The sequence below is a fragment of the Podarcis gaigeae genome, assembly GCF_964106915.1.
Source record: "Podarcis gaigeae genome assembly, chromosome: 5".
Taxonomy (NCBI): Eukaryota; Metazoa; Chordata; class Lepidosauria; order Squamata; family Lacertidae; genus Podarcis; species Podarcis gaigeae.
The window spans coordinates 33,647,542-33,659,646 of NC_139681.1; the positions used below are offsets into that span (position 1 = coordinate 33,647,542).

The 12,105-nt window shown below is 43.9% G+C and overlaps 1 protein-coding gene across 1 annotated transcript; it reads left to right on the forward strand.

The window, feature by feature from the left end:
* The first annotated feature begins 1,224 nt into the window (after positions 1-1,224).
* CISD1 (CDGSH iron sulfur domain 1) lies at positions 1,225-8,618 on the forward strand. Its single transcript, XM_083740813.1, has 3 exons — positions 1,225-1,373; positions 6,289-6,494; positions 8,209-8,618. Exons 1-3 carry the CDS (start codon positions 1,343-1,345, stop codon positions 8,296-8,298), a joined length of 327 nt encoding a protein of 108 aa, XP_083596939.1. The 5' UTR covers positions 1,225-1,342; the 3' UTR covers positions 8,299-8,618.
* The last annotated feature ends 3,487 nt before the right edge of the window (positions 8,619-12,105 follow it).

Below are 12,105 nucleotides of genomic sequence, written 5' to 3' on the forward strand. Positions count from 1 at the left end.
TTGACGTGCTTTCGAACTGCTAGGTTGGCATTAGGTCACCACAATAGTGAAACCATAGATACCACTATCCTGCACACTACACAACTGTTATTGGAAGAATGCATAGGCTATTCTACTGATTTTCTTTATTTTTCCTTTTGCTGCATGTGTGTGAAAGTTGGGGTTGTTCAGCCCATCCTCACCAGTTACATAACAGTAGATCTACTTTTCCAAATAAGCTGGGTATACTAACAACTAAGTATTTTTTAGGATTGCAGCCCAATATCCTATGCATGTGTATGTGGAAGCAGCACTGAATTCAATAAGGCTTACTCGCAGGCAAGTGTTTCTGATGTTGCATCTTAAAGGCACAGGCAACTATAAGTTAGGGATCTGGAACTGATTTTCTTTCTTTTACACTTTTATATACCTTATGGTCAATTGTGGGTAAGAAATCTAAATCAATAAAATAAAACACATGGCGCATCAAAGGCCCCCATTCCTGTTGTAAGTAAAGCATGGAAACCTGTCAGCAGCAGAGGACCTTCTTGATGAAGAAGCAATAGGCAAGCCAGGTGAAAAAGAGGAAAAATTAAGGGAAGGGGCTGCAGCTCAAAGTGATAGCCCATCTGTTTTGCTTGCGGAGGTTCTGGGGCATCTCCGAGAGAGCCCCACCTGAAAGGAAATTCCAACATGTTTGCCTTTCTGGATGACAACCTACGCCTGTTGGAATCATCTCTCCTCTCAACTTCTTAACCGTTTCGAGGATCAGTGGCAGCAGGTGCCCCTCAAGACTGGTAGGGTGTAGGTGGACCTGGAAGCAACTCTGCAAGAGCAACACCGAGACTAAGCAGCAGCAGGAAGAGATGGCAGGCAGTGCCATCCCATGGACTGGTTGCAAGCAGGAAGGCAGGCGCGTCGCTTGGTGGGGCAGTGCCCTCTTAGCCTCTGCTGAGGGACCCTGTCCCCTTTGGCACCTGTCCCCCAAATCTTTCCCGGCTCATTTATTCAGCTGCTTCTCGCATTTGCAGCATTTATGCTCAGGGTGGCCTTGACTGTTCTTCCTCCTCCCCTTCTCCTTTAATCCTCCCGACCACCCCGAGGTCTCTAAGTCTCCAGCTGCAAGCGAATTTACCCCCGACCCCTGACCTCCCTCCACCCTTCCCGCTGGAGCCGCGCTTGGTAGTTTTGCAGCGCTTGCTCCGCCCCTTGAAGCAGAGAGGCCGCCCCCGGCCGGCGCCATGTTAAAAGCCCTGGCGCGCAGGCGCGTCGCCGCCGGGTGTCACTTCCCTCGCCCCGCCTCGCGCGCCCTTCGCCGGAGCTTCAGAGGGTGGCCGCGCGGCGTGCGTCCGGGGCTGCAGTCATGGGGCTCGGGTCGAATTCTTCCGTGCGGGGTAAGAGCGTGCAAGGTCGCGGGATTGCAGCGGCGCCCTTGCAAGGGGGGGGGCGTTTAGGGGGCGGGTTATGGGGGGTTTCTCCATAGTTCCCGAGCAATTCTTTCCTCCCTTTGACCCGCGTTTCCAACCGAGAGATAGACCTGTTACCTTCGCGCGGGGCCCTGTGTGCCATGCAGTTCTCTTTCCCCCTAAAACAGGCGCATCTTCACGGCCGGGGAAAAAGAAAAGGCTCCGGGAATGCGGCGCCTGCAACGAGGCGGGCGGGGCATAGTCTTTTTTTAATAAAGTGGCCCCAGCCTGACTGTAATAGGGGGCGAGCAGTTTTGCACCTGCGACCTCTCCAGCTCCCCTGGGCTTTTTTTTTTTTTTGCAGTGACCTTCAGCAGTTCTTTCCCCTCCAGGGCTCCGGTCGCCGCTGTGGAGCGTTGCGCTGCGCAGCAAGAGCAATGCCCCGAGGCTTCTTCGTCCTTCCCTCCTTGACTCATCTTAGCGGGCGTTGGCTAACCGCTCGCCTTTCCCCCCGCACCTGTTTGCTCCGCGGGAGCCCTCGGGCGCCGCGCACTTCCGACAGTCGGGCTTCCCTGCCTGACCTCTGCCTCTCCCGCTCGCTTCTGCGCCGAGAACAAAGGAACTCGTGACTGCGCTGCAAATGCCAAGCGTTTCGGCTGCTGGAATTGTTGTCTCGGGTCTTTAAGCTGAGGCACCGCGTTCCTGGCCAGAATTTGGCTCTTTTTGGAAGGGGGCGTGGTGAAGCTTGGCCTCTTAACTGTTCGTGGTAGACGCCCTTGAAACTCTTCCGCGGAAACCAGCGCCTTTAACAAATACCTTTGGGGATTAGTGGGGTAGTTTAGTGCTCCTGCTGGGGGAAATGTAACTAGGTGTGGGTTTGAGAAAGGTTGCATTCAGGCTCCTGCTCCTAAGGGGAGAGGCTTCAGGGCTTCGTTTGCCTAAAAGTCGCACTTTGATTTGAGGGCCGGCTTTTTGGTCAATAGTGAGCAGAGGGCACTTGGCACATAATCAGAGACTGGCTGGGATTCTCCCCTGTTTTTACTTGTAAGATTTAGCAAACCAACATCAACTAAGGGTTGAATTAGCAAGGATTGCTAATTCATATTTTGGAGAACTATTGCCCAGCTTTGAAAAGAAGAAAAGATTCTAAAGCAGGCTTCCTCAAACTCGGCCCTCCAGATGTTTTTGGCCATGATCCCTAGCTAGCAGGACCAGTGGTCAGGAATGATGGGAACTGTAGTCTCAAAACATATGGAGGGCCGAGTTTGAGGAAGCCTGTTCTAAAGAGACCGAACTGTTCTTTGATCCTGGATAAGTAACAATCTTTCAAGTTCCAGGATCTGTAGAGCAAAACTGTCATCTTGTGATGAAAAACAGGATAAAGCAGTCAGGTGCTGTACAACAACACTAATTAAAGCACTATTGCTGTAAGAGCTGTTTTCATTATTTGTGTTATTCTCTACTCCATGTCAAGTCTCTCAATTTCAGGCCTTCTCTAAGGACACCTGATGCTCACCCACAGTTGTAATTTTTTGTAAGTGTCTCTGTCCAGCATTTTAGGCAGGTGCTTGTAGGGATCCTGACATCACATATGTTATATAGCTCATTCCTTTTGTATATGATATTCTGTACATTCACCATAGTTCCTGATCACCCATTTTCCTTGCACCCTACAGTGCTCTTGGTGGCAACACTCCATCCTCCATTTATGTTAGTTAAGTTAAATAGTTGGAATCAGAATACTCTTGCCATATTTATCATGGTCTGCGTGATCTGTTCCCTACTATGGTTTATATGTGCCTATGGCACAGGTGTAGCCTTGCAGGTATGTAGTTAGACCCCGCTAACTTTCAACAAGTGCAGGGCATCTGAAAGTTGCAAGCTTCTATCTGTGATGTGTTGGTCCATGCTTTCCTGTGTTCTGTCTGACATGAGCTGGTTGGATTTCATGAGTGTGTATATACTGTATAGCTTTTGTTGTATTGACATGTGTGGGTATGGAGTTTGTAAGCTGTTTGCCTTACTGAACTTGGAAATAAAACTCGGCACCAAGGACTTTCCCCTATATACAAAAAGATTCAGCAGCAGTTGTGTTGCTCCACTACAGTTGGTTAAATTGAGAGTATAGTATAACAGTTTTATGAGGCTTGCTAGATATTGACGGTAAGAACTTTACAGTTTCACAGAACTCTAGGCTGGCAGAGATAAAGAAGAGGGAGTAAATAAAATACTTTTGATGCAGATGGAGTTTCTGCCATGCCCTCCAATATGTTGCAGTTTCCAAGATGGTTGTCCATGAAGCCTTTCGCAGAGCTTAGTCTTATTCTCTGTTCAGCATAAAATATCTCTGGTTGTGTGATACGATTTTTCCAGACAATTTTTATAGGGAAAATTCTTCTGTAAATTAGGGTAATTTGCAAATGAGAAAATCTTCCATTTGCTTTAGTAAATTTTTTGATGTCCCAGATCTAGAGAATAACCTAATTCAACATGCTTATTTTACTTTAGTAGACAAAGCTAAAAACTCTGAAACTTCCAAGTTTGGCTAATGGCATCCATACTTTATTACTAATGAGCTTCTGGAATGGAACATTTTCTGCAGAAAAATAACTGGATGTTCTCAAAACATTTTGGTTCTAACTGTAATCAGTCTTCCTAAAACACTGCCTTCATACTGTGATCACACATTGTAAACACAACTTTCTACCATGTCTTCGCTAACAACTTTATCTCTTCCCACCTCTCTTCATTTAATACTGAGCTTGAGAAGAATTCTGTGATTCTGCAAAAGCAGCCCACTGCTGTTTTTTGTTCTTAAGCTGCTCCTGATAAGTGTTATGGACTTGCATATAGGTGATAGAGACAAGTTGGTGGAGCTCAAGCTTCCTACCCTCTGGAATATTTTTTGGTCTGCCTGGAAGCCCTGCTGAAGCTTCTGGGGTAAATAGTTTGGTTGCGTTGACTGCAACCCTTGCTTTAGTGCAGGGGTGGAGAACTTTCAGCTGGTAGGCCTGATTAGGCCTACTAGGCATCCTCATTTGGCCTATGAGACCGTTTTGGCCAAGCTGCAGTAACTTTGTACCTGATGCTGTGATTTAGCTGAAAGTGTGTTTATTTGCACTGCTGATCAGCACTCTGAAAGGAACTTCTGAAGATCCAATAATTGGCTGATTGTCAGAAGCCCCTTTCAAAGCCCTGCACAAAATAGTATTTCAAGAAAGGGTTCTGAAGACCACCTAGGAGCAAAAAAGGCCAGTGGACCTCATTGTGACATCAGCTAATTGACAGATGGGAGAGATAACAATCTGGCCTGCTCGGCTAAAAGATGTTCCTACTCCTACTTTAGTGGAACTCCTGAATCAACGTAATGCCTTCTGTTGAAAAAAGGTGTGGACAAGGTATAAAGTATTATTGCACAAGATTGCATCTTCGGGGTTGCTAATCGAAACACATAAATCCCAATGCGGTCAGTGGGACTTTTAGAATTTTTAATTGGGAAATATTTGCTTGTTTGCAAAGTTACCGTATTTTTCGCCCTATAGGACGCACTTTCCCCCCTCCAAAAATGAAGGGGAAATGTGTGTGCGTCCTATGGGGCGAATGCAGGCTTTCGCTGAAGCCTGGAGAGCGAGAGGGGTCGATGTGCACCGACCCCTCTCGCTCTCCAGGCTTCAGGAAGCTATCCGCAAGCCTTGGGAGCCCACGGGAGTTCTCGCCGGCTCCCCCGGCTTGTGCAGAGCTGCCTCTTATCCCGAAGCCCCGGCGCGCTGAGCAGTCGCGCCGGGGCTTCAGGTAGCTCTGCGCAAGCCGCAGGAGGGCTTGCGGAGAGCAGCCTGTTCTGGGGGCTGGGGTCGGGGGAAGCTCGGGCTTCCCCCGCTCCAGCCTCGCACCTTGGGGGGGGGGAAATAATTTTTTCCCTTTATTTCCCCCCCAAAAAACTAGGTGCGCCTTATGGGCCGGTGCGCCCTATGGGGCGAAAAATACAGTAATCACCTCTGGTTAGCCTGGAAGCTAGTAACATGTATTGTGTCAATGACTGTGATTGATGAATAGGTTGACTTCTCTGTCCTCAACAGAGTACTAGATTAATAATAAATAAATGTACTAGTGACCTTATTTTTACCTGCCAGATAATATTGGAATTCCTTCTCTTCCTATGAGAACCCTTTCCAGGTTATCTCTTGTCTCAATATGTAGTTCTATGTAACTCTTTAGATCTAACTTACTTGTTTCTCATTTTGGCATTCCTTAAAGTCATGTGTTAGCTACATTTTTGACCTTTTGAAAATAGTACTTGGAAATGGTTGTGCCCTAAGTTGCATAGGGAGGGAGAAGAAGTATTGAGGGTTAATCATCTCCTTGAGAAGGGAAACACGATTTCTAGTATTCCAAAGTTTATTTACCCCTTCTACTGGGTCTACACAAAAGAAATGAAGTGGTTCCTGTTCCATGAGTGTCAGAACAAAAACTAAAACTACAATCGTATATTTGAACTTGATCAAACTCACGACTTGGTATAGAATAGCATTTTAGGGGTTGAATCCAGCTAGGTTATACTTAGAGCTAGACCCACTGAAATCAATGGACCCATGTTAATTATGTCCATTAATTTCAATGTCTGTATTCAGAATAGGTCTAACATTAGATGTAACCCTAAGGCGCTAATCCTGTGCACACTTTGGAAGCAAAATCTTTCTGTGTTTAGTGAGTAGACATGCATGGGAAAGAGTGCTTTCAGTTTATATTCTGGCAGTTTAGGAACGCAGATTAAGCCCTACTAAATGCTATGAAGTGTGTATGAGGAGAAAATGAAAATTCTGTCAGACTGTAACTTCTCAGCACCAGTTCACACAAAAGGCCTTAGTGAGTGCTCTTTAACAATTTCTCCATATTTCTGTTTCAGTTGAATGGATTGCAGCCGTTACGTTTGCTGCTGGAGCGGCAGCCGTTGGATATCTTGCTTACAAAAAGTTTATCAGCAAGGACAGATGCTGTAATGGGATGGTAAATCTCCATATCCAGAAAGATAACCCAAAGGTAGTTCATGCATTTGATATGGAAGATTTGGGGGAGAAAGCTGTGTACTGCCGGTGTTGGAGGTCTAAGAAGGTAAGAGAAGAAAATGACAAATATCTTGTAACTTTTAAATTACAAATTAGTTGAACCCTCCACAGCCAAAGTACTTACCATATTTTTTGCTCTATAAGAGGCACTTTTCCCTTCCCAAAAAGTAAGGAGAAATATGTGTGCGTCTTATGGAGCGAATGCAGGCGGGAGGCTCTGCTCAGTGCTTCCTTTAAAGAGCCGCATGGAGCGTGTGTTGAGGCTCTTCAGGGTTTTTCCACGAGGAGAGAGAAGGGCTGCCCTTCTCCCTCCTCAGGGAAAAGCCCCCAAGCAGGGGACACTCCGCACTCTCTTTAAAGGGAGCACGGCTCTTGGGGAAGCCTTAGTCGCGTGCAGCCTCTCCTGGGCAGGGGGATGAAGGCTACCCCTGCCCGGAAGAGGCTGCGCGCGGCTATCCCATAAGCCAGGACAGCAAGCGGGATCGCTGTGCAACGATCCCGCTTGCTGTCCTGGCTTCTGGGATTCAGAATATTTTTTTTTCTTGTTTTCCTCTTCCAAAAACTAGGTGCGTCTTATGGTCTGGTGCATCTTATAGAGCGAAAAATACGGTACTTTTAGTTCATCACAAAGAATCAGAAGGAATAACTGAACGTCCAATAATCGGCTATTTCTAGAATCAAAGCAATTTTCCATATGAGGAAGGTTTCCTCCTGAGAGCATGTAACATAAGAGTAAACGCCACTGAATATTAATGTTTAAGCATTCATATTTTAAAAGACAATTGAGAGGGGTAGGTTTTAGTGGGAAAAGAAATATTGCAACAGGAGAATAGGTTGTTCAAAATTAGAAGCAAAAAAGGAATTATTATAGTGTAAATTGTAACAGTGGTTGTATAATAAAGCAGAAATGTTGATCAAATATGTTGAAATACTTTGATCCTGTCCTTGTTTTCAAGGCCAAATGTTGATACTAGTCCTCAGACAAATGTATTTTATTTATAATGGCAGGAATTGAAAATTGCAGTTTTTTGACGGGCCTGTGAATGCAAGTATTTTTGCAAGCCAGGCAGAATGACCCTGCTCTCCTGCCCCCCAACCCCAATGTGCTGTTTCTGGGATTCTCCTGACTCTCCAGAATAGATTTTGGAGGAGGAGAGGAGAGTGTAGAAGCCCCATTGCTGGCTTCTGCTAGTGCAGTGGGTTAGTTGAATCTAGGTCTAGGTTTAGTACGGACAAGTCTTCTGTCATATCAGCACAGGAACTGTGATACCTTCTGATGGCCTACTAAATTACTAGATGGTAGCATAGCCAAATTTCTTCAGCATTGGCTGTAAACAGCATTTAACTCTTGACCATGGTTTGTATTAATCATGGTTTGCTTAGCCAACCATGTGTTGGTTTCACAGTTAAGAAAATACACTGACTTGGTTCTCCAAAGTGCAACTTGTTTTCCACCTGTGCTGATCTTGTGGCCCTGTTGTTTGGCAGGTACCTGGGAAGGAATAGTCAAACAAACCATGGTTAAGCAAGGCCATTGGGTTGAGAAATAATGCCAACCATAGTCTTCAAAAACAGTGATTCATAAGCCAACTACAAACCATAGCATTACATCCTGAGTTTCTTGCCAGAAAATAAATTATGGCTATCCACTGGGCTGCATTCAGATTTTCAAGTCAACACCACTTAGGTTTCCTTGTTGTTTGTGAATTGCTATTTGCTATATATAAAAAAGTAAACTGAAGGCATTTTTTCCTCCCTAGTTTCCATTATGCGATGGGTCTCATACAAACCATAATGATGAAACGGGAGACAATGTGGGACCTCTGATCATCAAGAGAAAAGATGCATAAATGAGGAATGATCTGGACACCGCACAAACAACCATATTGCAGTGTTTTCTGCTCACTTGTAATTGGTGTAAAAATGAGGTCTTAAGTCATTTCACTGAAGATTTTTAGATGTGTGGTATACAGTATGCTGCAACTGATGTAATTCATGGTGTTTGCCTTGCTTAAACACTACAATGTGTGTTAGGAATGAATACTTGTGACCTTGCTTTTGTTTTGTCTTGTAAAATGTACATTCTCATTAAGTGTATTAAAAAAAAGACCTTTAGAATGTACTCGGAACTATGTATGGGAAGATAATACATTAAATTATTTTCAAATAAGCTGTTGTAAGCTGTCTTTATTGTTCACACCCACAAGCAATGTAACAATGAAATGACTCATTTTAGTTGTTATTTTTTAACCAAGTGGCATATTTCTTTACCTACTTCAAACATGGTGCTCTAGGAATAGGGCTTCAAAATGTAATGAAAGCATTAAAAAAAAAGACTGAATTTATTTTAAGGAAGCATTTTTGACCTACTAATAGTTGGTATAATTACTTATGAATGCTTTTGCGTAAGACATAAATAATATGAGAGCATTTTCCCCCATGCAAAATTATGTCAGCTTAAAGCATAATCCTATACACGTCTACTCAGAAATTCATTGATTAATTGCATCTTATTTCCCAATGGGTGGGTATAACATTGGATCCATAATGCAGAGTAATCCTACAGTGGTAGTGGTGGGAAATTGCATGGCAGAAGAACTACCATTTCAAAGCCCTTCTGCTTGCTTTTACAGCAGAAGGTGAAGGAGGTACTTTTCCTGTGCCCCCCAGCTTGTTGTTTTTCAACAGGAAGGGAAATTACACTGGCTCCAGGGCTTGCATAGATTTTGCCCCCTTTCAGGGGTGCGTTGGGGAAATGAAGTGGCTTTTCATTCTGCCCCTGCCACACTTATTTTTGGCCTCTTTGCCAACAACAGATATTTCCTCTGCCACACTGCAGAAGCCTCCACTTAGGGAGCATATAACGCCAACCCTGGCCCGACTGCACTGGCTGCCAATTTCTGGGCCCAATTCAAAATGTTGGTTTTGACCTATAAAGCCTTAAATGGCCCAGGAACGCAATACCCCAAGAACCGCCTCTCCCCATATGAACTGACCCCACAATCATCATCTGAGACCCTTCTTCATGTGTCACCTACATAAGATGTCTGGAGGGAGAATGGGTTTTATCTGTAGTGGCTCCCCACTTGTGGAATGCTCCCCCCAGGGAGGCTAATGTGGCATTTTCATTATATATGAAAAACATTCCTCTTCACCCAGGTCTTTGGCTAATTAAACAATCTATGGCTTTTGAAATGTGTGTGGCAGGGGAATTGTTTTTGGTTGTTGCTATGGTATGCATTTTTGTGTTTTTATATTGCAAACCGCCCTGTGATCCTCTGATAAAGGGCAATATAGAAATTTAATAGAAATGAATAAACGGATAACTGTACCTCTAGGCAGAGGTCAATTAAATGTACTACACAAGAATGACGATGATGTACTGCTGTATTACAAAAAGCAGGTTGAGTAAAACAAGGATTTTTACATTTAAGCCTAGAAAAGTTGCAGACCGTTCCAGGCAAGAGAATTCTATTTGCACAAGGTGGCATTATTTGGTATGCAGTTTTTAAAGTTATCCGTTCTGCAGTGAGAAGGTGGCTAGCCAGCCTAATGGGAAACACCCACTGCCCATTTACCTAACAGTTGTTCTAGGGCTCCAACCAGATTCCTTGGACTCTGAGCTATTGCTCTCAGTCCTACCTGTGACTATTAGGTTTCAACAGCAAGAAAGCTTCACTTCCAACATACAGCAGACCATTAACAAAAAGTATTCTGTTTAGTAAAAATTTTTTTTTCTGGAACTGAGCTCTGGTTTTGCCTTGACTCTAACCCTTTATTTAGTTGTGGGCCCCTCTATGCTCTGGAGGAAATAGTAAAGGCATATTTTTTTTTTGGAGTGCATAAGAGGAAGGCATTAAACACTGAGAACTCTGAGTACCACAGATAGTGTGCGTCAGTATGAGACTGCTGAGTCTACAGCACAATTTGTTCACTGCTATTGGGCAGATATTACATGTAGCCTTTTCTTGCCAGTGTGTGACTCCTTTAACAACCTTGAGTTAAATTTATGAAGCTGAATAATTAAATCACTTCTAGTACTGCAAACCTTGTGAATAAATGGCTGCAGGCAGTCATTACTATTTGGCAGCAGCCAGGGTTTCAGCATTGTAGCAACTTATGTTTGTGATAGTCCTTGTTGTCTGTTAGTAACGCTGCAGCTTCTACTGTATTTCAAATATTTTACATGCAGAAGCATTTGTCTCCTGTCTTTTTGTTATGTAGCATCCTGGGGCGCTTACAGAAAATTTTAAAAAGATATTGAAACTGTTATTATACAAATGCAATCAAATAAAAAAGTCGAGAGAGAATCAAGAAAAGAGCAAAAATAAAAAATTGGTTTACCTAACAGAACAATTGCCTAAACAAGGCTTGGGGCACAATTCTAAGTCTAGATCTGCCAGGTTGAGTGGAGTTAGGATCCAGCTGATCAGCTTAACTCCCTTAACCTGGCTCAGCCAGACATAGGCTAGCATATCTCCTCCATCCTGGCTCAGCAGAGCCTATTGGATCTTAAGACCATGTAAACTCTGAAAAAGGGGTGTGGTGGGGGCAGGACAGAAGGGAGTGAAACCTAGGCTGAATCCTAATTACATGCATGTTGGTTATGTGACCTAGGAACCTGGAGTAAATTAAGGCAATGAAAAGAGTGGTGTAACTCAATTTAAAGGCTTGTTTTCCCTCTTCCAGGTTAGGGCAGTTCAGCCTGGTCCTCAATGGCATTTGGATCCGGTGTACGTTTGCTGACTTAATATTGGTTCAATTTATACCTGCTTCTTGTGTTTTAAGATTGCTCTCAGTGGTGAAAAGATGGTAAGGTGGAGTCCAGGCAGGGAGTTCCACAGCTTGGGTACTGCTAAAGGGAAGGGCAGTATTCCTGTCAAATACACCTCCTTGATAGGACAGGTTCTTTATGTATTTTGGTCCCAAGCCATTTATGGTTTTAAACATAATATGTAGCATGTTGACTTAGGCAAATAAACTAATCGGTAGTCATTGCAACTGGAGCAACAAAGTTATCGACATTAACCCTATAAAGATCCTGCTGGGCCAAGCCTCTCACAAAACAGGAAATTGTTAATTAGGAAAATATGAAGATTTTAATCTGTTGACAGACAAATTTTTTTTGGGGGGGGGGCGTGGTTCCTTCTCAAACTGAGAGGAGATAATGCCATTTTCTCTTCCTGTCTTCTGCTCAGGGTGTCCTGTTCAGTTTCCTAGCTACAAAGTCTCTGAATTTTATAGTGTCAGACTTGAGAACTGAACTCTTTATTAGGAAATGGAGATATGTTACACATATGGAGCAAAAGCTGGTGGAAGAAACTACCCATATTTCAATTGCCATATCTTAAATGCATACTTGTGGCATAGTTTCACATGTCATTCAAACTGATTTTACTTGCCATATTTCTGTCCCTGTTCCTCCAAGGAGCTAAGTGAAACACACAGTTCCCCCTCCCCTTTATCAGATCAACAACCCTGTGAAGGAGATTAGATGGAGATGAAGTGCTTGGCCCAAGGTTATCTAGTGAGCTTCAAAGCTGAGTGGGGATTTTAACCACTCCTAGTTCAACACTCTTAACTATTCTCCCAGAGTGTCCCTTGATCTGTTGTATGAACCTTTCCTCCATCTTGCCATCCCAGCTGCAGAATCCTTG